The following is a 26,646-nucleotide window of genomic DNA, read 5'->3' as shown; positions in this document are numbered from 1 at the left end:
GATCAAACTTTGCCTCTCCAAGTGGAGATAGATTATCTCCTTCTGAATCTTCTCTAGTAGTTTCCCAACCACTGACATGAGACTCGCTGGTCTGCGGTTCCCTGGCTTATCTCTACAGCCTTTCTTAAATAGTGGGACCACATCAGCAGTCCTCTGGCACCTCCCCCATGGTCAGAGCCCCGACAATCTCCTCCCTCGTGTGCCACAGCATCCTGGGACATAATTCATCTGGACCTGGATATTTGTTCACTTTTAATCCCGTTAATACCTTCAATACTTTGTCACTCCAGATGACAATTTTCTCAAGAACTTCACAATCTTTCTCTCCGAGTTCCATACCTACCTTCTCATTCTCTTGGGTGAAGACAGATGTGAAATATTCGGTCAGCACCCTACCAATGTCCTCTGACTCCACCCACTCCTCCCTGTTGGTCCTACTCATTCCCTGGTTATCCTCTTTCCATTGTTATACTTATAAAATATCTTCGGATTTTCCCTACTTTTACCAACCAGAGCTTTCTCATATCCCCTCTTGCTCTCCTTATTGATTTCTTAAGCTCTATCCTGCACTTTCTGTATGCCACAAATGCCTCTGTAGTCTTGTTCCCCTTATACTTTTCCTTATCGTATCCTGAATGTCTCTAGTCATCATTGGTTCTCTGTGTTTGTTACACCTTCCTATTACCCTAGAGGGAACATATTGGACCTGTACCCTCCCCATTTCACCTTTGAATGCTCCCCGCTATTCTTCTGTAGATTTCCCCATAAGTAACTCTTTCCAGTTTACCTTGGCCTGATCCTGCCTTTTTTTGTTAAAGCATACTCTTCGCCCAATCCAAAAACTTTTTTGCAACTTGTCTATTTCTTTGTCCATAATAAATTTAAATTTTGTGGTCTCTATCACTAAAATGCTCCCCCACCAACACATCAACCACCTGTCTGGCTTCATTCCCCGGAATTAGGTCCAGCACTGCACCATCCCTTGTTGGATCCTGCACATATTGAGCTAAAAGGGTCACCTCTATACATTTTAAGAACTCTACTCCATCCAAGACCTTAACATGATAGCTATCCCAATTAATTTGGGGAAAGTTGAATTCACCTAATCACCCTCTTATTTTTACATACCTCTGCGAATTGCGCACATATTTGCTCCTCAATTTCCCGTTGACTATCTGAGGGTCTATAATAAACACCTAGCAACGTAGCTGTCCCTATTTTATTCCTAAGCTCCACCCACAAAGCTTCATTTGATGGCTCCCTCCAAGATATCATCTCTCCTTATTGCAGTAACTGCCTCCTTAACTAATAATGCAATGCCTCCTTTTTTACCCCCTCTTCTGTCATGCCTGAAGATTCTATATCCTGGGATGTTGAGCTGCCAATTCTGTCCCCCACTCAACCATGTCTCTGTGCTAGTTATTCTATCATAATCACATGTGTCAATCATTGCCTTAACTCATCCGTTTTACCTTTGGTTCAGCACAGTGGGCTGGTTTAGCACAGTGGGCTGAACAGCTGGCTTGTAATGCAGAACAATGCCAGCAGCGCGGGTTCAATTCCGGTACCGGCCTCTCCGAACAAGCGCCGGAATGTGGCAACGAGGGGCTTTTCACAGTAACTTCATTAAAGCCTAATTGTGACAATAAGTGATTACTTTTTTTAAATACTCCTGGCATTTAAATAGAGGCCATCCAGCCTTGTCTTTCTCCCTGTATTCCCTATGACCTGATTGCTTTTCTGTTATACTGTGTCCCTATTCTGCTATCCACCTGCTCCCCTTCCCAACAGCACTAACTAACCCGCCAGCAAGGATGTTAGTCCCGCTCTGGTTTAGATATAGACCGTCATCCTTGTACAGGTCCCTACTTCCCCGAAAATGGTCCCAATGGTTCAGGAATCTAAAACCCTCCCTCCTGCGCCAATTCTTAAGTAACGCAGTCATCTATGCTACTCTCCTATTCCTGTACTCACTAGCACGTAGCACTGGGAGTAATCCAGAGATTACAACCCAAGAGTTCCTGCTCTTTAGTCTATTGCCTAACTCCATGAATTCTTGATGTAAGACCTTATCCCTCTTTCTACCTATGTCATTGGTACCAACACGTACCATGACCACCTGCAGCTGTTCAGTGACATCCTGGACCCTGGCACCGGGGAGGCAACATGCCATCCTGGAGTCTTTTTCACGACCACAGAAGCGCCTATCTGTGCCCCAACTATGGTGTCCCCTATGTCTATTGCTCTACTGCGCTTTGATCCTCCTTGCTGAGCAACAGATGGTGCCACTGCTATTGTTGCCCCCCCCCCCTCCCCTTTCTAGTGGTCAACCATCTATCTGCCTGCACCTTGGGTGTGACCACGCCTCTATGACTCCTGCCTATGATGCTTTCTGCTATCTTCATTCTCTTAGTGCATCCAACTGCTGCTCCAAACGAACCACACGGTCTGTGAGGAGCTGCCTTTGGAACGCTGGAAGCACAGACCTCCCACATCTCACAGTTAGTTAGAGCACTGCACCCTACTGACTGACTGCTAGCATCAATTAATTAAGTACCTCAAAATAAATAGTTATTAAATTTCACACTAATTGATCAATTACATTAAAATAAATATGTATTAAAGTTAAGTTAAAATTAATTATATGGTCCCTTGTGCTAGATTTCTCCAATAAATATTAAATGCTCAATGCACTAATCTCCCAGTTACTCCTCTACTTAATTACTCTAGTTTTTCAAATTTAGAACAGATTCCCAACCAAACAACCAGGTCATAGCTTTACTGAGACGTCATTTTTCAGGATTTAGTTTTTTCCCCACAGTCCCCGATACCCAACAGGTAAGTTATTTATGCATACTTTTCCAAAGCTCCGCCTTCCCGAGTTGGTGCCAACTCCGCTCCCTGACGACGTGGCCGCAAATCCCCGAGGTAAGTTATTTATATTTACTGTTCTGAAGCTATACCACCACCTCAAATTCGCGCCAGTTCTGCTCCCTGCCAACTATCCTCCCCTTACAAAGAAAGGGGAGAATAGTCCTGGACTGATGTTATTTCTCTCTCGATTTCAATACTGCCATTGCCAAACGGTGACTGAGATGGCTACCATGTGGAATGGATGTCATGTTGCTGTTATGGTACCAATCTCAAAGTTGTGGGTTGAAATCCCAACTGGAGATGTTGTCAAATTTAATTTGGCAAACTTGCTCATTCTGGATTTGGCATCGAAATAAAAATGAGCATGAAACCTGCTGGGAGTGTTATTGAAACCCAAGTGGCTCGCTAATGTCATTCATGGAATCATAGAATCCCTACAGTGCAGAAGGAGGCCATTCAGCCCAATGAGTCGGCACTGACCCTTCAAGGGAGCTGACTCTATCCATGTCCACTCCACCGTTCACCCCGCCCTATCCCCATAACCCCATAATCTAACCTGCACATCTCTGGACACTTAGGGGGCAATTTATCATGCTACCCCGTATATCTTTGGACTGTGGGTGGAAACTAGAGTACCTGGAGGAAACCCACATCTTCAGTAAGATGTAGAATGACCGACTGTTGTGATTTCACCAATGCTGAGGTCAGCACTGCTGTTCTTGGGTTAATATTAAACCTGTGCTTTGCTTTGTTTCTGGCACTTTGCTGTATCTTAATGCCAAATATGACCCATGTGTTTGATTTGATTGCTAGGCATGTGGAGGACAAGTCAACGGTTTTTGGAACAGCACTGAATTACACAGCCCTCCGAATCCTTGGGGTTGGGCCAGATGACCCCAACCTGGTGCGAGCAAGAAATATCCTTCATGATAAAGGTTAGGTGTCCAAATAATTTAAACCAGTGCATTAGGAACTTTTTCCTCAAGATTTATAGTTGCCTGAGGTAAAATGATTACAAATGCTAAGCAACAGTACTCCGTAACGCTTCCAAAACAAAGCCTGTAGACGATTCAGGAAGAGGCTTTTATTATTAATTTGAAATAATAAAGTGGGTAAATCTGCAACAAGAGGCCGATTGGATAGAACAGGAAGAATAAACAAAAGGAGAGTGTGAATCTAACGACCTTTGATTTTCTAGATATTGAAAGCTGCTTGAGGCAGAACAAAAAATGATAAAGGGCCTTGCACCATTCTGAAGCGAGTTACTACTTGGAATACATTTGCATGCCATAAATACTCATCTAAAAATGTTTGTGATTACCTACTGATGGAACCATCAATTCACCAGACACGTGTTTCCGATGTAAATCTAGGCTTTAATCGACTTACTTCAGAGCCAGCCTGTTACCTGTCGATGAACTCGTAGTGAACTCAGGCTGACTCTGGACAAGGGTATTTATACAGCTGCACTAGGGGGAGGAGTCGTGGGCGGAACCAAGGGTGGAGCCCAGTACAAGTTCCTAAGTGCTCCCAGCGCTACTCCCCCTAGTGGTAGGACTGCGCTACTGCGCTTACAACAACAGCGTGAATTAACATATATATTAACATATATTACATTCACCACACCGACCTTCTTATAAAGTTAACAAAATCACAAAAATCTTGTGACATTCAGTTTACGTTCATTTAAAGTGGCATGTTGACAGGCAGCTTTTTACATTTTGTCTGAGGTCTTCCTTGTTGAACATTGCAACACAAGGCAGGAGAGCAGGAGGATGGCAGCTTGCGTTGAGGCTCGGGCCCAACATGGGTAAGGGATTTGATGGCTGTGGATTGGAGTTGGGAGCACCAGAGGGATCCAAGGGAGGATAGAGGACGGGGTCAGGCACAAGGAATGTGAAGTGGGAAGGGCCTGTTTCCCTGGAATTATGATGTTCTGATATCACTTTAAGGTAATAAATGAACAAATGGCCAGGGTATGGAGCAGCAGCTAGTAGTATGACAGAAAGAGCAAGACTGAGAGTGGAGCTGTGTGGATAAAGGAGCGACAGAGCGAATGAGACTGAGTGCAGTGCGAGTTTATAGTCAAAAGTGATGCAGGACAAGTGGAAGCAATGTCAGTTAAGCATTTCCTACTTGTATAGCTTGTAGTTTTTAAGGTCTTATTTTGTGGTTCATCATTTGTAAGGGCTATATTCTCTAACAGTGTAGAGCAGGGGAGGAGGACCACAGTGTAATTTATATGATTTGATATTAAGTATCTTCCAAAAGATTTAATTTAATCTAAAGGGGTAAGTCATGGCAGGAGAGCTCAAAACCATGGTGTGCTCTTCCTGCTCTATATGGGAAGCCAGAAAATTTCCAGTGCCCGAGGCCAGCATGTGTGCAGGAAGAGTTTCCAACCACAGCTCCTGGGAGCCCTCTGAGCTGGAGCGGCGGCTGCAGACAGTGTGGAGCATCTGAGAGGCAGAGAGTATTGTGGATAGCACGTATGGAGAGGCGGCCACACCTCAGTCTAAAGGGTCAACAGGCAGGAATGGAATGGGTGATCCCCAGGCAGAGCAAGAGAACTAGGCAGACAATGCAGGAATCATCTGGCTATTCCCTGCAAAACAGATATACCGTTTTGGATACTGTTGAGGGGAATGACCCCGCAGGGGAAAACAGCAACAGACAAACTTGTTGCACCATGATTGGCTCTGCTGCACAGGGAAAGAGTAAAAAATATGGGAATGCAATAGTTATAGGGAATGGATAGGCATTTCTGTTGATGCAAACGAGACTCCAGGATGTTATGTTGCTTCCCTGGTGCTAGGGTCAAGGATGCTTCAGAACGGCTTAAAGGCTGAAGGGGGAGGATGAACGGACAGTGGTCATGGTACACATTTGTACAAATGACATGGGTTAAAAAGAAAGGGATGAGATCCTAAGAGCAGAATATATGGAGTTGGGAAGTAAATTAAAAAGTAGGACCTCAAAGGTAGTGATCTCAGAATTACTACCAGTGCTAGTCAGAGTAGAAATAACAGGATATATCAGATGAATACATTGCTGAAGAGATGCTGTGAGAGGAAGAGTTTCAGATTCCTGGGCAATGGGAGCGGCACTGGGAAGTGGGACCAGTGCAAACTGGGCGGGTTACATCTGGGCAGGACCAGGACTGATATCAAAGAACAAAGAAAGGTACAGCACAGGAACCGGCTCTTTGGCCCTCCAAGCCTGCACCGACCATGCTGTCCGTCTAAACTAAAATCTTCTACACTTCCGGGGTCCGTTCCCTCTCTTCCCATCCTATTCATGTATGCCCCTTAAACGTCACTAAGGTCCCTGCTTCCACCACCTCCTCCGGCAGCGAGTTCCAGGCACCCACTACCCTCTGTGTTTTAAAAAAAAAAAAAAAAACTTGCCTCACCCATCTCCTCGACACCTTGCCCCCTCGCACCTTAAACGTAACTCTGTCTATGCCCCTCATAATTTTGTAGACCTCTACCAGGTCGCCCCCTCAACCTTCTTCGTTCTGGTGAGAACAAAGTAAGTTTATTCAACCTCTCCTCATAGCTAATGCCCTCCTTACCAGGCAACATCCTGGTAAATATCTTCTGCACCCTCTCTAAAGCCTCCACATCCTCCGGGTAGTGTGGTGACCAGAATTGAACACTATACTCTAAGTGTGGCCTTACTAAGGTTCTATACAGCTGCAACATGACTTGCCAATTCTTATACTCAATGCCCCGGCCAATGAAGGCAAGCATGCCGTATGCCTTCTTGACTGCCTTCTCCACCTGTGTTGCCCCTTTCAGTGACCTGTGGACCTGTACACCAAGATCTCTCTGACTGTCAATACCCTTGAGGGTTCTACCATTCACTGTATATTCCCTCCCTGTATTAGACCTTCCAAAATGCATTACCTCACGTTTGTCCGGATTAAATTTCATCTGCCATTTTGCCGCCCAAATCTCCAAACGAACTAAATCCTGCTGTATACTCTGACAATCCTCATGGCTATCCGCAATTCCACCAACCTTTGTGTCGTCCGCAAACTTACTAATCAGACCAGTTACATTTTCCTCCAAATCATTTATGTATACTACGAACAGCAAAGGTCCCAGCACTGGTCCCTGCGGAACACCACTAGTCACAGCCCTCCAATCAGAAAAGCACCCTTCCATTGCTACTCTCTGCCTTCTATGATCTAGCCAGTTCTGTATCCATCTTGTCAGCTCACCCCTGATCCTGTGTGATTTCACCTTTTGTACCAGTTTGCCATGAGGGCCCTTGTCAAAGGCCTTACTGAAGTCCATATAGACAACATCCACTGCCCTACCTGCATCAAACATCTTTGTGACCTCCTCGAAAAACTCTATCAAGTTAATGAGACACGACCTCCCCTTCACAAAACCGTGCAGCGTCTCTCTAATATGACCACTTGCTTCCAAATGAGAGTAGATCCTGTCTTGAAGAATTCTCTCCAGTAATTTCCCTACCACTGACGTAAGGCTCACCGGCCTGTAGTTCCCTGGATTATCCTTGCTACCCTTCTTAAACAAAGGAACAGCATTTGCTATTCTCCAGTCCTCCGGGACATCACCTGAAGACAGTGAGGATCCAAAGATTACTGTCAAGGCCTCCGCAATTTCCTCTCTTGCCGCCTTCAGTATTCTGGGGTAGATCCCATCAGACCCTGGGGACTTATCCACCGTAATATTTTTCAAGGCGCCCAACACTTCGCCTTTTTCAATCTCAATGTGACCCAGGCTATCTACACACCCTTCTCCAGACTCAACGTCCACCAATTCCTTCTCTTTGGTGAATACTGATGCAAACTTCATTTAGTACCTCGTCCATTTCCTCTGGCTCCACACATAGATTCCCTCCCCTGTCCTTCAGTGGGCCAACCCTTTCCCTGGCTACCCTCTTGCTTTTTATGTACGTGTAAAAAGCCTTGGGATTTTCCTTAATCCTATTTGCCAATGATTTTTCGTGACCCCTTTTAGCCCTCCTGACTCCTTGCTTAAGTTCCTTCTTATTTTCCTTCTATTCCACACAGGCTTCGTCTGTTCCCAGCCTTCTAGCCCTGACATCCTAGGGGGAGTATTTGCTAGACTGGTTGGAGACGGTTTAAACTCAAATGGCAGGGATGGGAACCTAAGCAAGGAGTCAGAGGAGGAGAACCAAGGACGAGAACAAAATACAGAAAGGGGATTAAGAAAAGTGATAGACAGAGAAATCAAGTGGCAGAAACAAACAGGGCCGCAGTGTAAAATTGTGTGAACGGGACAGGTGATGTGAAAAAGATGAGTCTTTAAGGCTTTGTGCCTCAACGTGCGGAGCGTTCGCAGCAAAGTGGATGAATTAATCGCACAAATAGATGTAAACGGGCATGGTATAGTTGGAATTATGGAGACATGACTGCAGGGTGACCAGAGATGGGAACTGAATGTCCTGGGGTATCCAGTATTTAGGAAGGACAGACAAAAGGAAAAGGTGGTGCGGTTGCATTGCTGGTTAAAGAGAAAATTAACAAAATAGTGAGGAAGAATATTAGCTCCGACAATGTGGAATCTGTATGGGTAAAGCTGAGAATCATAGAATTTACACTACAGAAGGAGGCCATTCGGCCAATCAAGCCTGCACCAGCCCTTGGGAAGAGCGCACTGCTTGTGCTCCACCCTATCCCCATAACTCAATAACCCCACTTAACCTTTTTGGTCACTAAGGGCAATTTATCATGGCCAATCCACCTAACCTGCACGTCTTTGGACTATGGGAGGAAACCGGAGCACCCGGGGGAAACCCACGCAGACACGGGGAGAACGTACAGACTCCGCACAGACAGTGACCCAAGCCGGGAATCGAAGCTGGGACCCTGGAGCTGTGAAGCAACTGCTAACCACTGTGCTGCCATACTGCCCTAGGGGCAAAAAACATTAGTGGGGGTTTTGTATAGACCCCAAAACTGATGCTCAGAGCACTGAGACTCCTGGTCAAAATATACAAATTACAATGTCTCTGATTAAAACTTTGGTGATTTGTTTTACTTAGTCCCGTCAAACATTCTGTGGCATCTGACATAATCAACAATGCCATCCTCTTCCATTGCCAGTCTTTTTTTCGATGGCACTATTTATCCTACCTGTTCCAATACAGCTACCCCTCATGCTTCCCATGGATTATCCTCCGCCTCTTCCTTTTGCTTATCTGCATGCCGCTCTTCAGTGACCTAGTCTGAAAATGCAAGGCTGTCCTATAAAACCAAAATGCATAGGAGCACAATTAGGCCACCTGACCCATTGAGTCTGCTCCATCATTCAATCATTGCTGATATTTTTCTCATCCCCACTCTTGCCTTCTCCCCATAACCTCTGATCCTCTTATTAATCAAGAACCTATCTATCTCTGTCTTAAAGACACTCAGTGATTTGGCCTCCACAATCCTCTGCGGCAAAGAGTTCTACAGATTCACCACCCTCTGGCTGAAGAAATCCCTCCTCATCTCTGTTTTAAAGGATCGTCCCTTTAGTCTGAGATTGTGTCCTCTGGTTCCAGTTTTTCCTACTGGTGGAAACATTCTCTCCATGTCCATTCTATCCTGGCCTCGCAGTATCCTGTAAATTTCAATAAGATCCCCCCTCATCCTTCTGAACTCCAACAAGTAAAGACCCAGAGTCCTCAACCGTTCCTCATATGACAAGCTCTTCGTTGCAGGGATCATTCTTGTGAACCTCCTCTGGACCCTTTCCAAGGCCATCACAACCTTCCTTAGATACGGGGCCCAAAACTGCTCACAATACTCCAAATGGGGTCTGACCAGAGCCTTATACAGCCTCAGAAGTACATCCCTGGTCTTGTATTCAGACCCACTCGACATGAATGCTAACATTACATTTGCCTTCCTAACTGCCGACTGAACCTGCACGTTAACCTTAAGAGAATCTTGAACAAGGACTCCCAAGTCCGTTTGTGCTTCTGATTTTCTAAGCATTTCCCCATTTAGAAAGTATTCTGTGCCTCCATTCCTTCTTCCAAAGTGCATAACCTCACACTTTTCCACATTGTATTCCATTTGCCACTTTGCCCACTCTCTTAGCCTGTCCAAGTCTTTCTGCAGCCCCTTGCTCCCTCAATACTACCTGTCCCTCTACAGATCTTTGTATCATCTGCAAACGTAGCAACAGTGCCTTCAGTTCCTTCCAGATCATTAATGCATATTGTGAAAAGTTGTGGTCCCAGCACCAACCCCTGAAGCACACAATTAGTTATTGGCTGCCATCACGGGGCCTCACGGTAGCATGGTGGTTAACATCAATGCTTCACAGCTCCAGGGTCCCAGGTTCGATTCCTGGCTGGGTCACTGTCTGTGTGGAGTCTGCACGTCCTCCCCGTGTGTGCGTGGGTTTCCTCCGGGTGCTCCGGTTTCCTCCCACAGTCCAAAAGATGTGCGGGTTAGGTGGATTGGCCATGCTAAATTGCCCGTAATGTAAAGGTTAATGGGGGGATTGTTGGGTTACGGGTATACGGGTTACGTGGGTTTAAGTAGGGTGATCATTGCTCGGCACAACATCGAGGGCCGAAGGGCCTGTTCTGTGCTGTACTGTTCTATGTTCTATGTTCTAATCCTGAAAAAGACCCCTTTATCCCCGCTCGCTGCCTTCTGCCAGTCAGCCAATTCTTCATCCATGCCAGAATCGTGCCCTTAACACCATGGGCTCTTAACTTATTTAACAGTCTCCTATGCAGCACCTTGTCAAAGGCCTTCTGGAAATCTAAATAAATTACGTCCACTGGTTCTCCTTTGTCTAACTTCCTTGTTACCGCCTCAAAGAACTTAACAGATTTGTCAGACATGACCTCCCTTTGACAAAGCCGTGCTGACTCAGGCCTATTTTATCAAGCACTTCCAAGTACTCCGTGATCTCATCTTTAATAGTGGACTTACCAATGACCGGAGTCAGGCTAACTGGCTTATATCCCGTCTTCTGCCCCCTTCCCTTCTTAAACAGCGGTGTTACATTAGCCCCTTTCCAGTCCTCTGGGACCCTTCCTGCCTCCAGTGATTCCTGAAAGATCACCACCAATGCCTGCACAATTTCCTCAGCTATCTCTTTTAGGACCCTGGGCTGTAGTCCATCCAGTCCGGTTGATTTATCCACCTTCAGACCTTTCAGTTTCCCCAGAACCATCTCCTTAGTGATGGCCACTGCACTCCTCCGCCCCTAATTCTCCTGGAGCTCTGGCATCCCACTGGTGTCTTCCACCATGAAGACTGATGCAAAGTAATTATTCAGTACCTCTGCCATTTCCTTGTTTCCTATTACTACTTCTCCAGCCACATTTTCCAGTGGTCCAATGTCTATTTTTTGCCTCTTTCTTACCTTATATATTGAAAAAATACTCTTCCTATCTTCTTTTATATAACTAACCAGCTTGCACTCCTATTTCGTCTTCTCTCCCCTTCTTGCTTTTTTAGCTGTCCTCGGCTCAGTTTTAAAGGCTTCTCAATCCTCTGGCAGCCACTAATCCTCGCCACTTTGTATGCTTTTTCTTTAGCTTTTATGCTGTCCTTGACATCCCTCATCACCCATGGATGCCTTGTCCTTCCCTTAGTATATTTCCTCCTCCTTGGGATGAATTTCTGTTGTGCCTCCCGAATAATCCCCAAAAACCCCTGCCATTGCTGTTCCACTGTCTTCTCTGCTAGGCTCCATTTCCAATCAACTTTGGCCAGCTCCTCCCTTGTGTCTTTGTAGTTACCCTTATTTAATTGTAATACTGTTACATCTGATTCCAGCTTCTCCCACTCAAACTGCAGGGTAAATTCTATCATATTGTAATCACTGCTCCTTAAGGGTTCCTTCACCTTACGTTCCCTTCAGGTCTGCCTCATTCCACATCACCAAATCCAGAATTGCCTGTTCCCTAGTAGGCTCTGTCACAAGCTGCTCCAAAAATACCAACTCTTAGACATTCCACAAATTCCTTTTCTTTGGATCCACTATCAACCTGATTTTTCCAGTCCAACTGCATATTGAAGTCCCCCATGATATTGTAGTATTGCCTTTTTAAAATGCCTTTTGTGTCTCCTAATTTATTTTCTGTCCCTCAACCTGACTACCACTCGTGGGCCTGTACATAACTCCCATCAGGGTCTTTTTACCTTTGCGATTCCTCAACTCTACCCACAGAGATTCTATGCCTTCTGATCCTATATCTCTCCTTGCTATCGATTTAACTTCATTCCTTACTAACAATGCAACCCCACCCCCTTTGCCCATCTGCCTGTCCTTTCGATAGGACACATGTCCTTGTATATTTAGATCCCAGCCCTGATCCCCTTGCAGCCACGTCTCTGTGATGCCCACACCATTGTACCGGCCAATTTCGATGTGCACAACAAGGTCATTTACCTTGTTCAGTATACTGCGTGCAGCACCCTCAGACCTGCATTGACCACCCCCCTTCTCACACTTTTTTGCTCTGCCTGAGGGTAATGGTGTTCTCTTATTTTTGTTCTCTATTTTCCCTTCAGCCATCACACCTCCTAAGCTAACCCTCTGGTTCCCACCTTCCTGCCATACTAGTTTAAATCTTCCCAAGTGACTAGCAAACCTAGCCAGGATATTGATGCCCCTCCAGTTTAGATGCAACCCGTCCGTGTACAGGTTCCACCTGCCCCGGAAGAGATCCCAATGGTCCAGAAATCTGAAACCCTCTCTGCTACATCATCGGTTTAGCCATGAATTTAGCTGCAGTATCCTCTTATTTCTAGCCTCACTGGCATAAGGCACAGGGAGTAATCCTGAGATTACAGCCTTAGTTTATAGCATATATATTGACTACAGCTGGGTCACCTTTCTAACACTTCCCTCATACACTTAGCCAATTCTGTACAGTCAGACAGCCTTCTGATATGGAGTCACGGGTGAATTAAAATTTCTTTCAGCTGAGCATCAGAAGAACAAAACAATTATTCCCAGCTTTTCCAGTGACTCCAACCCTCTGTTCAGCCACACCAATGAGCTGAGTGTCCCCAGGCTAAACCTCTATCATGTTTGACCCAGAGCTGAATTTCAAAATCCACATCCCAGCTAACATCTTAAACTACTTTCTGCTTTATGTTGACAGCTGCCTCTGCACAAAGCTTTTCCTGTTGCTGCTGGAATCCGCATTCAAGCTTTCATCCACTTTAGATCCTATTTCTCCAATCATTCCTCAATGGCCCCTCAATCCACCACTCGCAAAAAAATGGAACTTGCCCAAATCTTAACCGTACATATCTTAATCTGCAATAACTGTCCCTTGCCAAACGATGCCACTCAGCCTTTGCTAACTTGCAGTGAAATTTAAGGAATTATACTCCTTTTCAAATTACTCCACAGCTTGCCCCATTCATTTCTGAAAACCCCTCTAGTTCCAGGTCCATAGATGCTTTGGTCCTTTCATTAAGACTGTCTGTACTCCCCTTTCAACTCGCCACACGCAGCAGAACCTTGTATAAGACATCATTATATTATTTGCATGAGCTGGAACAGCAAGCTATCCAATTGAAGGACATGATTCTATTCTCATCCGGTATCCACAACACTTTTACTGAATATCAGTTGGAGTTAGAAGGCCTTTTCCCTAAATCTCGGATAATGTGGACAGCTGCCTCAGCTGAAAGCTAACAGCACCTTCTTTGTCTCTGTGCCTGGAAGAAAGTCTTAACAATATATATTTTTTATTATTACATTAATATAGAAAGTGAGGCTTTACAGTTGTGCCACTCTGATTCAGCTGTTCTTTAGTCCCTCATTTGCAGCTATCTCTGCTATCCTACTGTATTTGCCTTCAGTATACATATACCAGCTGTTATTGTTCGAGGATGAGAGGGTGCTACATGTTCCTGTCAGTATGTATTTTAACATAATCCGATATTGAGGGTAGGAAGTGCTTTCTCATCATTCGCTAAATGTTTAACACATGCCACAATTGTCTTTTCCCTGGTTTCAGGTGGCGCAGTGGGAATTCCATCCTGGGGTAAATTCTGGTTGGCCATACTTAATGTCTACAGCTGGGAAGGGATGAACACCTTGTTTCCTGAGATGTGGTGAGTCCTGTAAATAACCAATAATGCTTTGAGTTTCTGGAGCAAGTTTTGCAGTGAAAATGAATTGTTGTAATCGGGAGAATGCTTAAGAATTTAAGATGAAACAAAAATTGGATCGGAACCACGACTATTTCCTTTATCAGTGCATTGCATTTCTTTTTATATAAATTTAAGGGGCAATTAAGCGTGGCCAATCCACCTACCCTGCACATCTTTGGGTTGTGGGGGCGAGACCCACGCAGACACGGGGAGAACGTGTAAACTCCAGTGGCAGTGGTGAGGTGTCTTCATTCCAGGGGGCCACTCTGCACTATCCCTGACCACCCAGTGGCCTCCGATGGTCTGGGAGACACCCGAGTGCAGTTGGTTCCAAACTACACTGCATAGTTCTAGATTCCCTATGAGGAGAAACACCTTCTCAGCATTTACCCTGTTAAGTCCCTCACAATCTTTTATGTTTCAATGAGATCACCACTCATTCATCTGCGCGCCAATAAATATCGGCCCAAGTGGCATGGCGGCACAGTGGTGAGCACTGCTGCCTCAGCACCAGGGACCTTGGTTCAATTCCAGCCTTGGGTGACTGTGTGGAGTTTGCATATTAACGCCCCCCCCCCCCCCCCCCCCAAATGTCTATGTGGGTTTCCCAAAGGCCCATTTTCTCACATGCTTCAGAGAAGGGGTCAATAACGAGCTGGAGCTCAGTTTCTGAGTGAGCTGATAAGCAAGTGTATGCTCAATGACTGAAGTTGGAGTTAGTTTGCTTTTGGTTTTGGAAATGAAATTAAATTAAATGAAATGAAAATCGCTTATTGTCACAAGTAGGCTTCAAATAAAGTTACTGTGAAAAGCCCCTAGTCGCCACATTCCGGCGCCTGATCAGGGAGGCTGGTACGGGAATTGAACCGTGCTGCTGGCCTGCCTGCGTCTGCTTTAAAAGCCAGTGATTTAGCCCAGTATGCTAAACCAGCCCCTATTGAAGATGGTGTAGATTGGTATAGATTGAACAGTTTCCCTCCATTTCTGTAAGTTACTTCCTTGCCTGGGATAATTTGCTGGGGGTGAGAGGCTGTACTAAGAACTTAATTGTTGCAGGAGACTCCCAGAACAAAGACTTTAGTGACATTCTTGACGCATGCCTGAAGAGGTCAAACATCCCTGCCAATTTATAGAAGATCCTGGCCTGTGACCAACCAAAATGGAGATGGTTCATTGAGGAATACACCAAAGCCGTCAAGAGACTTTGTCATGAACTCGCAGAGGTGAAGTTGAGACGTCAGAGAGAGCACACTCGCCTCCAAACAACTCCTACTTGACCCTCCAAGCACCATTTGCCCCACATGTGGTAGAATCTGCAGATTATGCATTGGATTTATCAGCCATCTCAGGACCCATCAATCCAAGGGACTGCGTCAGAAGAGAAAAAGCAAAACACAGCCAGGATCCCATTCCCAATTGTTATTTATTGATTGTTATTGGAAGGTGGGTATGAGAACAGGATCAAGCTCAGTTGTGAAGATATCGACAGTTGAATTGCTGGTCAGTGATGTGTTACTTTCACATGCAAAAACTTGGGTTCTTTACCAAGATCCCAGAGAGTACCTAGTGTGCATGGAACTATACAGCAGCAATGAAGAAAACTGCGGAGAAAACAACAAAATATATTTTAATTTCAACTTGAAAGTTTCCAATTTTGACCACCTGTAAATGAGAGGTTTAGATCAGAGATCGGATGCTTCCCCTGGGATGCAGAGAGGAAATGGCCATGTGTAAAGTAAACCATGGCACCATTCTGCTCCTTGCCTGCTGTCTTAACTGAGGAGTGAAATGTGCTGAGATACCAAATAGAGGAATAGAAAATATTAATTTTCCATGCAGATGCTTTACCTGTTACTGAGCTTATGTGTATTGTAATTTTATGTTAGGCTCTTTCCTCGATGGGTGCCAGCCCACCCCTCCACCTTGTGGTGTCACTGTCGGCAGGTCTACCTCCCTATGAGTTACTGCTATGCTGTGCGGCTCACTGCACAGGAAGACGAGCTTATTCTCAGCCTGCGCCAGGTAAGGACCAACTGCTTAGAATCCCTGATCTTTGAACTGAGTTTATATTTTCACAGTTGGAGGACTTGGACTTTTCAAATTCAACATGGGTGGGTCTGGTAAGGCTGCTAATCTGCATTGGACTAAGTTATTATGTTCAAAACATGAGAATATAGAATCTGTGGAGTTCTATTCCATTGTTCTTTGTCATAGATGGTGGCCTTGCCAATGGCGGGTGAACATATTCCTAAACTAAGGGAGATTTTACCTGATTGAATATTGCACAAAGCTCTTTTCTCATGGAACCGTGTGAATCATGTTAGTCCTAACAGACATTGTGCCCACCATTATATTTAAGTCTCCAATTCAGAATGCTGAGCTGCTCACTTTGTGTTGGAGCACTATTACTCGGTACTAGACACGTGTCTGTATGCAGAGATTTAGGTCTAGGTTAGCAGCGCTGGGATTAAGGACCTGCCAATCCTGTGCAGTGGTCCTGCTAGTGATCAACTAGCTAAGACCTTGCAGCTGATCTTGCAAACTCCTTGTTCATCCATCTGAAGGCATCAAACTCATTAAGATTTTGGCCTGCAGCGATATCTAACATTGAGTGGCGGAAAATCCCAGGCCTGAGTGGCAGATTTATCACTCTGGGTTCCACTAGCTGGCCTAGGGAACTGGATAGTCAACAGTGGCTGGGTATTGAAGACTTGACTTGCTCAGCCTATGCATTACTTGATCAACTGGGTTTCAAACTTCCTCAATCAGATACGCCATCTCAGAGCCACTTTGATCCCAAAGAAATGCCTTTCATCCACCTAACTATAACACTGTGGTTAGCACTGTGGCTTCACAGCGCCAGGGTCCCAGGTTTGATTCCTGCTTGGGTCACTGTCTGTGTGGAGTCTGCACGTTCTCCCCGTGTCTGTGTTGGTTTCCTCCGGGTGCTCCTGTTTCCTCCCACAAAAGACGTATTGCTCGGTGAATTGGACATTCTGAATTCTCCCTCTGTGTACCTGAACAGGCGCCGGAATGTGGCAACTAGCGAATTTTCACAGTAACTTCATTGCAGTGTTAATGTAAGCCTATTTGTGGCACTAGTAAAGATTATTATTATTATTAACTACCTCCACCCCAACCTGTCTTTCCCAAGGAAAATAGTAGCATGACAATGGTGGCCACATTTCACAAATACTTCATTGACTGCCAAGCACTTTCTCAACCACTCTCAAGTTGTGAAATGTACTGCAGAAATACAAATCTTTTTTTTAGTTGATTTCACTCTGAGGGGATGATGTTTTCTTCTTACCCAGCAGAGGAATGTCTGCATCACCCTCTGTCTTAATTAACCTACATTAGCTCCTGGTCCGACAATTTAAAATTCTCATCCTTGTGTTGAAGGCCTTCCATTTCTTCACCCTTCTTTACGTCTGGAATGCCCTTCAATGCTATATCCACCCCTTTCCCAAAAATTCCCTTCCTCTTACCCTCTCCTATTCTGCATTCCCTACAATTAATGCTCTGAAATGTCCTCACTAAGCCTCACCATCTCTTTCCTCTGCTCCCCCAAAGTGCATCCTTTTACCAAATTCTTGGTCAACCCACTTAATATTTTCTCCTTTTCTGGTGTTATAGAGCCACTGTCCGAGTCATTATGACACCGAAGTAGGTCATTCAACCCCATCAAGTCCATGTTTATGTCCATGTACATTAGAACATAGAAGAGTACAGTGCAGTACAGGCCCTTCGGCCCACGATGTTGAGCCGACCATTTATCCTAATCTAAGATCAACCTAACCTACACCCCTTCAATTTACTGCTGTCCATGTGCCTGTTGAAGAGTCGCTTAAATGTCCCGAATGACTCTGACTCCACCACCTCCGCTGGGGCAGTGCATTCCACACACCCACCACTCTCTCTGTAAAGAACCTACCCTGACATCTCCCCTATACCTTCCTCCAATCACCTTAAAATTAAGTCCCCTCGTGACAGCTATCACCACCCTGGGGAAAAGTCTCTGCTATCCACTCTATCCATGCCTCTCATCACCTTGTACACCTCTATCATGCCACCTCTCTTCTTTCTTCGCTCCAGTGAGAAAAGTCCTATCCCCATCAACCTTTCTTCATAAGACATGCCCTCCAGTCCAGGCAGCTTCCTGGTAAATCTCCGCTGCACCCTCTCCAAAGCATCCACATCCTTCCTATAATGAGGCAACCAGAACTGGACACAATATTCCAAGTGTGGTCCAACCAGGGTTTTATAAAGCTGCAGCAAAACCTCGCGGCTCTTAAACTCAATCCCCCGTTAATGTAAGCCAACACACCATACGCCTTCTTAACAACCCTACCAACCTGGTTAGCAACTTTGAGGGATCTATGTACGTGGACCCCAAGATCCCTCAGTTCCTCCACACTTCCAAGAATCCTGCCTTTAACCCTGTATTCAGCATTCAAATTAGTTTGTCCAAAATGAATCACTTTACATTTATCTAGGTTGAACTCCATCTGCCACTTCTCAACCCAGCTCAGCATCCTGTCAATGTCCTGTTGCAACCTGCAGCAGCCCTCGACACTATCTACAACTCCACCAACCTTCGTGTCATCGGTAAATTTACTAACCCATCCTTCCACTTCCTCATCCAAGTCATTTGTAAAAACCACAAAGAGCAGAAGTCCCAGAACAAATCTACGGGACACCAGTGGTCACCGATTTCCAGGAGGAATATTTTCCATCCACTACCACTCGCTGACTTCTTTCGGCCAGCCAATTCTGTACCAGACAGCCAAATTTCCCTGTATCCCATGCCCCCTGACTTTCTGAATGAGCCAACCATGGGAACCTTATTAAATGCCTTACTGAAATTATCGAGAGCATTATCGAGAGTTGTCCTAAATTGATAAGAAGTGGAAAGTTATCCAATGTTTTTTGCTGGTTAGCTGGTTGTACTCCAGTGTACACCCGAGGGTTCCTATGTCTTCTTGGCTATTCCCACCTATGCTAGTTTTCCAAACTTAGATAATTGTTGCTTTCTTAAAGTCAGTGTACACTTCTTACTGGACAATAGATTTCCTTGTGTGTCAGAAACCTGGTTTTGGTCATTATGCTCCTGATAAAACACATTGTAATTGTCTTTATTATAAGTTCCCTGCTATTTCTGAACGCATTCCTGATGCCACAGCCCATCCTAATTCCAGAATCCCACAGAGGGTGATGCTTTGGAAGAGAGATTCTTGTGCCAGAATTTGGTTAGGCTCCCGAGACTGCGTTTCCATTACAACTTACTGTTAATACAGTGATGCTGTGGTTATGCTGTAAGTAAAACCAAGTTTCTGTAAGATTTATCTGAAATCTGGAGGTGGTAGATGAGAGATAGAAACAGAAGCATCTGACTTTGGAATGCAACCTACTAGAGATGAATCAATGCCCTGTTAATGAGGAAATCTTGCTGGGATAGTTTCTTATGGTGTTTTTTAACTGCAAGTGCCACGATTGTGCTTTGCATATTAGTGTTTCACTTCTCACTCACCAATAAAGTTTGTGTTGCCCCTTCCTAATTCTAACTTTGTTTTTCTCCAGGAGCTCTATGTTCAGGATTACAGTACCATTGACTGGCCTGCCCAACGAAACAATGTGGCAGTTTGTGACCTGTATACACCACACAGCAGGCTTCTCACTATTGCATATGGTATGGAGGATTCCTCCGTTACAGAAAGGTCAAAGTTATTTGTGTTTTACCACTTTTTATTGAAGTTTTTAAACGTTTTGTACACTGTACATTCAACAAAGGTATATGCGTCAGTTACACCATACAAGGCATTACCCTCTGTGTCAATCTACGCTTAGTGGAAGCCATCCTCTGACCCTTGAATAGGGAACTTGATCTTCTCCAGGTGGAGAAATTCCGATAGGTCTGCCAGCCAATCTGCAGCTGTGGGTGGTGCTGCTGATCGCCAGCCGAGTAGGATTCTCCGGCAGGTGATTAGAGAAGCAAAGGCAAGGGAGTCGACCCTCCTCCCCATGAATACCTCTGGCTGGTACAATATTCTGAAGACTGCCACTCTTGGGCATGGCTCTACCCTCACCTCCACAACCTTGGACATTGCCTCGAAGAAAGCTGTCCAAAACCTGAAGAGTCTGGGGCATGCCCTGAACATGTGGGCACAGTTGGCCGGGCCTCCCTGGCACTATTCACATTTGTCCTTCACCTCCGGGAAGAACCTGCTCATTCGGGTTCTTGTCAGGTGCACTCCGTGTACCACTTTCAGCTGCATGAGGCTTAACCTTGCACAGGAGCAGGTGGAGTTGGCCCTGCGAAGTGTTTTGCTCCATAGTTCCCATCCTATTTCCATCCCTAACTCTTCCTTCCATTTTTCCCTTGTTTCATCCAGTGGGGAGTGTGTCCTTTCTAAGAGCCGTCCATACAGGTACCTGCAGTTTCCCCTCCCAGACTGTCCGCGTCCAGTAACTCCTCAAACATTGCGTTTCTTGGGATTCGTGGGTAAGCTACCGTCTCCTTACGAGAGAGTTTTTGACCTCCTAGATGTTTCCTTTAGGGTAGCTCCAGTCTCTCCGTTTGTTCCTCTAGGGTCTCTAGTCTGTCCTCTGGGTAAAAGTCTCTAACCGTCACTGCCCCCTTCCTGTCTCCACCTCCTAAAGGTGGCGTCGAGCATAGCTGGTGGAAACCTATGATGGCTGCAGATGGGGGCCATGGTGGACGTTTCAGTCAAACTGAAGTTTGAGTGTGGCTACCACTATTGGGCTTATTGAGTGTTTTGTTGGCGGAGATGGGAGCATTGCCATGGCGAGGGCACGGAGAGTTGTTCCCGTACAGGCGATCTCCTCCATCCTGACCCATTCTGTGTCTGTTTTTTTTTCACCAATCCCCTCACTTTTTGTACCGTGGCTGCCCTGTGGTAGTACTCTAGGTTTGGGAGGTCCAGGCCCCCCATGTTTCATCTTCTTCATATGACTTTTTGGGGATCCTTTGATTCTTTCTCCCACCCCACACAAACGCCATAATCATCTTATCTATCAAGTTGAAAAAAGCCTTGGGGATGTCGATCCATAGGGCCCTGAACAGGAAGAGGTTCCTGGGCAGTGCGTTCATCTTGATTGTCTGTACCATCCCCGCCTGGAAGAGCGGGAATGTATACCATCTCTGTCGGTCCTTTTTTACTTCCTCCTCCAGATTAGTCAGGCTCCACTTGTGGATCCATGTCCAGTTGTGGGCAATCTGGATCCTCAGGGAGTGGAATTCACTTTGGGTTGTTTGAGTGGTAGTCCCTCCAGCTCTGCCCCCTTCCCCTCTTGGGTTCAAAGGGGAAGACTTCTCTCTTGCTCAGGTTGAGCTTGTAGCCCGAGAAGACTCCAAACTCTCTCGGGAGCTTCATGATCCCTTCCATGCTGCTTTGCTGGTCCGAGATGTAGAGGAGCAGGTCATCTACATAGATTGAGACTCTGTGCTCTCTGTCTCCTCTTTGGATTCCCTTCCAGCTTCTCGTCGCTCTGAGGATGAACACCAACGGCTTGATTGCCAGAGAGAATAGGACCGAGGACAGCAGGCATCCCTGTCTTGTGCCTCTGTGCAGCTGGAAGTATTCAGAGCTGGTGGCTTTAGTTCGTACGCTTGCGTTGGTGAACCTTGGCCCTAACCCAAACCATTCTACTGCTTCAGAGATACTTTCACTCGACCCTGTCAGAGGCCTTTTCTGCGTCCAGGGAGATGATCACCTCTGGTGTTCTCTCCCCGGATGGGCCCATTATCAGTGTTTTACCATTTTTTGAGGACATCAGCAAGCTAATATGGAATGCTCATCAATAACAATAATCCTCCACTTTTGAAACTGTTGCTCCCATTGAACTATCATGTGTTCAATTGTTTCCAAAGAAGCCTTAAATGCTTTTTTAGGGGACGGCACGGTGCCGCAGTTGTTAGCACTGCTGCCTCACGTTGCTGAGGACCTGGGTTCAACCGCGGCCCTGGGTCACTGTCCGTGTGGAGTTTGCACATTCTCCCCATGCCTGTGTCTCGCCCCACAACCCAAAGATGTGCAGGGTGGGTGGATTGGCCACGTTAAATTGCCCCTTAATTGGGAAAGAAAAAATTGGGTATGCTCAATTTACAAAAAATAAATGCTTTCTTAAAACATCTAGTTGCTTGATTTCAGGTGATGGGGTTAGAAGTTGCACTGTTGTTAGAACTGCTCTGTACTAAATAATGTTGTTTCTCCTCAAGATATGGTTCACATTTAGTCCAGATGGGGTGCGTAGATTGGAACACAACAAGAGTAAAGGGGGACTTCACTCTGCTTTATGTTGATACTGAGGGTAAAATATATAAAGCAGCCCATTGATAGATAGAAATCTGTCAAAGTGGGAGAAATTTTGATTTAATGGAAGAACATTCCTAATGTTTCTTTTTTGTTCCCCCTCTCCCACTCCTCCACCCCAAATACAGATGTGAAGAATATCTTGTTTGTAAATGTAGGTTCCACAGCTGATATAAATGTAAATGTGCCATTCTGCTGTACCACTAACTTTTATTGTGTTCCACCCGAGGTGATAAGTCATTAAATTTGTGCTTTTGCAGCTTTGCTGAATGTGTACGAAGGTCACCACAGCACCAGCCTGAGGAAGCGGGCAGTCACAGAACTCTATGACCACATCGTAGCTGACGACCGATTCACCAAGTGCATTAGTATTGGGCCGGTAAGTATTTATCTCAAAGGATTTTATCGAGGTGTAGTATTGATGCCATTAATTTTCAAAGAGGTTGTATATTTGATTGAGATTAATATCTTACTATTTTTCGGTTTGGATGAAATTTTAAGTTTTTGTGTGGTCTCCAAGTATTTTCAATGTTTCTTCTTGCACAGTTTTTTATCTGTTAATTAATTTCACACCGTTGTGAAAGAGACAATACTGAATGGAATGAGATATAAACCATTATACTAGCTGTGACAGAATGCTGACAGTTCAGGTGAACAGAAGGAAAAATGAGAATTATCGAGGTTTTCTTTTGACTTTGGACAAAATGAAATCGTTAACAGTAAGGATGAAAGTAATAGACATCAGGGGCCAGATTTATGTGGATGAGGGAGAAAGATTGAGTTCTGAAACTTTCTGACTCAATAGACCAGTCCCTTTTTAAAAAGACCAACGCCTGCCATATTTATGTGTCTAATGAGAGGTAGATGTGGGATGGATGCAGAGGCAGGTGTGAGGTGACAACAGAGGTGACAATGGTACGGCTAACGGGCTAGAGCACCCTCCTCTGCATACTGGGACATCAGTCCAGTTGTAGTGATGAATGTTAGGCTCTAAAACCCTTAACCCCCCCCACCACATCTACCCACATGTCCCCTTTACACCCCCTCATACACCCATGCACCCTCATATATTCATATATACGGGGCAGCAGGGTAGCATGGTGGTTAGCATAAATGCTTCACAGCTCCAGGGTCCCAGGTTCGATTCCCGGCTGGGTCACTGTCTGTGTGGAGTCTGCACGTCCTCCCCCTGTGTGCGTGGGTTTCCTCCGGGTGCTCCGGTTTCCTCCCACAGTCCAAAGATGTGCGGGTTAGGTGGATTGGCCATGCTAAATTGCCCGTAGTGTCCTAATAAAAGTAAGGTTAAGGGGGGGGGGGGGGGGGTTGTTGGGTTACGGGTATAGGGTGGATACGTGGGTTTGAGTAGGGTGATCATGGCTCGGCACAACATTGAGGGCCGAAGGGCCTGTTCTGTGCTGTACTGTTCTATGTTCTATCCCATGTATCTTCCATTAGCCGCTCGCCCAGTATCCACCGTGGGCAGATCTCGAGCCATGTCTTTGAAATGGGAATTGAAAAATCAATATTCGAAAACCTAATAGCTGACATTCAAACATGGATCATACAGTGGGGGAAAAACTGATTCAAAAGAAGTAATTCAAATTTTTTAAATCCCCTCAAGTGCTTAATCTATTGTTAAAACAAGCAACATCTATTACAAAATCACACCAAAGACAAATAATGCTTTAATAACTTCTTAAAACGGTTAATTCCGAACTGTGAACTTCACCCCTGTTGAGTTAAGTGATGCTGGAGCTTTTGATACTCTGCATTTGTATTGACCTCAGCTGGCAAAACAAACCAGTACTGCTCACAAACAATGAAGCCTATTGAAATGGCAAAAACAGGGCTGCCTTTTTTCAAGCCGCATCAGATGTCCAGTTAATCAATGCAATCCCAGAGCAGTTGCCTCTTTTTTTTTTCCCTCTAAGTGAAAACTGCAGACCATTTTTTCCCCCAAATTTAAACAGCTGTGAACTCTTGCATCACTTTGGATCATTACACTTAAAAGTTCTCAAACAGTGCTTTCTTCAATATTGAATGAATAGTAGCACTTTTCCCATGGGAACAGTATTCTCATCTATCTCAAATAAAGGCAAAATACTGTGAATGCTGAAAATCTGAAAGACTCTGCGGTTCTGCCTATTGTGAGTGCACAGTGATTTTGCTGTAGGCAAGGGCCACATGGTCATTTGATGCTGTTAGCGTGGATAAGGTCAAGTGAATAAGAGCAGGAGGAACTAAAGTCGGAACGTCTCTGTTTCACTATTATCTATGATTCTATTTGTCTTTTTAGATTTCCAAAACCATCAACATGTTAGTTCGCTGGCATGTGGAGGGTCACAAGGCTCCTGCTTTTCAGGAGCATGTTTCTCGTATCCCAGATTATCTCTGGTAAGTCATCTGTCTGGGTTGTTTTGGGGTGCGATAGTAAAGACCAACTGAGAACAGGGACGTCTCCTTGTACCATTGATCTGCTGTTTACTGACTTACACTCTACTTGATCGGAGCTTTTCTGTTTAATCAATGCCCTCCCTAATTTCTTACTGTGTAATCTTGACTAATCCAATTAAAATCATTTAAGAGTTTTGATGTTGAGTTTCCACTAGTTGGTGACTCAATATCTAGTCATAGGTTAAAGATCATCAGGAGAAGTAAGTATTTAGGAGAATTTGCAAGAAACTGATGATCTCATCATGGACTGCCCTGATCTTGAAGGCCCAATGTTTGTAAAGATCGTTGCCCCTTGGGCATCACATCTTTCTCATAAATGTGGCTTGTTTAGATCCCTTTCCCAAGATTCAAACCCCTAAAATATGTTATTTTGGCCTCATGGATTGCTTAGTTTCTATCCACTCCTTATAAGTGAGTCAGAGCTGTGTCTGAGAATGTATGTAGGGAAACAGAAAATCTTCCTGTTTAGTATGTGTAATAGATCTCAGGATGAGAATGTAGCAGTACTCGTAAAGTAATGTCCTTTTCGTTACCTGGTGCAGCAGGATAGAGCATGGCAACACAGTACCACCTCTCTACTGGGGTTGCTCATTTTGAGGTGCTCCGGAACCAACCTGTTACAAATGGATATTTGTGGTAGTTTGGTCCTTTACTAGAACTATTGGAACCAGAATTTTAAAAATATCTTTTTATTGGCATTTTCAAAATTATAGACGTTGCTGTTCGCTTTCATTTATTGTACAGTCACAAGGGTTCCTTCGTGGGTTTCTGTATTTACAGTCTGTAGCTGTCTGGCTGGCTCAGCCTACAATCCTCTCTTACCCCCCACCCCTCCCTTTTTCCACTGCTGTTCCCCATTGTTTTCATGCTGGGTTTTGCTACCTCACCTTGCTATCTGAGCAGCAGGCAGCTCCTTATTAACCGTTTAACTGGACTACTCAACTTAGAAAGTTGGAAAGAGGGAAAGACTTAACAATTCAATTCCTACTCAAATTCCAGAGTTTTAAACTTACTTTGGCTGTGTCTCATTCCGGATGGGGCTTCTGCCACTGGTTGTACGCAAAGCTGACCTCACCTTTTACTTTATAATGTAGTTAATTTGACTTATTATTAATTGCCATTGTAATATCAGTAATGTGTGTACCTTGATGCAGTGAGGTGAGCTTGGAGCAGTGCCAAAATTATTGGTGACTGCAGCATCTCACTGACCACTGAACAGCAGCCAAACAACATCCAGTTCATTGCAGCCTCACCATCTTCTAATTCATTTCACAGGCTTGGTCTTGATGGACTGAAGATGCAGGTAAAGTTTTAAAATTTATTATGAGGTGATGTATAAAGAACACTGGCGAGGGATCCTGCTTAAAGTACTCTGGGTTTAAGGAGACCTGCAGTTCTGGTTCTGTTTGGCAGGAATGTTTGACATTTGACATATTGAACCAGTAGTTTTCTCTTTATAATCAATTTTCCCTGAGGGTGTGTGACAGTGCATTTCTTTTTCAATATTGAAATTAGTTTGAATACTTTTTTATGTGTTATTCACTTACAGGAACACCAAATTCCAGTGGTGTCGGCCATTTAATTATTGTAAAATGTTCTGCTGCATTTGATTTATATTGTCAGTGCTTGCTCCTTACATAGAGCTCCTTACGGGAGCTCGCCGGAGCTGGTCGGGAGCTCAGCGGGTCGGGTCGGGAGCTCGCCGGGGCGGGTCAGGAGCTCGGCGGGTCGGGAGCTCTCCGGGGCTGGTCGGGAACTCCCCGGGGCTGGTCGGGAGCTCTCCGGGGCGGGTCGGGAGCTCTCCGGGGCTGGTCGGGAACTCCCCGGGGCTGGTCGGGAGCTCGCCGGGGCGGGTCGGGA

At 45.1% G+C, this 26,646-nt stretch overlaps 1 protein-coding gene across 2 annotated transcripts in view; it reads left to right on the top strand.

Moving 5' to 3' along the window:
- lss (lanosterol synthase (2,3-oxidosqualene-lanosterol cyclase)) overlaps positions 1–26,646 on the top strand; it is a 99,163-nt gene that overhangs the window by 23,884 nt on the left and 48,633 nt on the right. For both annotated transcript variants that reach the window (XM_038786549.1, XM_038786538.1), the window contains exons 5-11: positions 3,688–3,809; positions 13,864–13,960; positions 15,886–16,021; positions 19,580–19,688; positions 22,593–22,711; positions 24,629–24,726; positions 26,062–26,089. In XM_038786549.1, the coding sequence (XP_038642477.1) occupies positions 3,688–3,809; positions 13,864–13,960; positions 15,886–16,021; positions 19,580–19,688; positions 22,593–22,711; positions 24,629–24,726; positions 26,062–26,089 (709 nt within the window). The remainder of the gene's footprint in view (positions 1–3,687; positions 3,810–13,863; positions 13,961–15,885; positions 16,022–19,579; positions 19,689–22,592; positions 22,712–24,628; positions 24,727–26,061; positions 26,090–26,646) is intronic.

This window comes from Scyliorhinus canicula, chromosome 2 (genome assembly GCF_902713615.1).
Source record: "Scyliorhinus canicula chromosome 2, sScyCan1.1, whole genome shotgun sequence".
Classification (NCBI taxonomy): Eukaryota; Metazoa; Chordata; class Chondrichthyes; order Carcharhiniformes; family Scyliorhinidae; genus Scyliorhinus; species Scyliorhinus canicula.
Note: the sequence above shows the minus strand (reverse complement) of the source record. Positions and strands in the feature narration are given on the sequence as shown.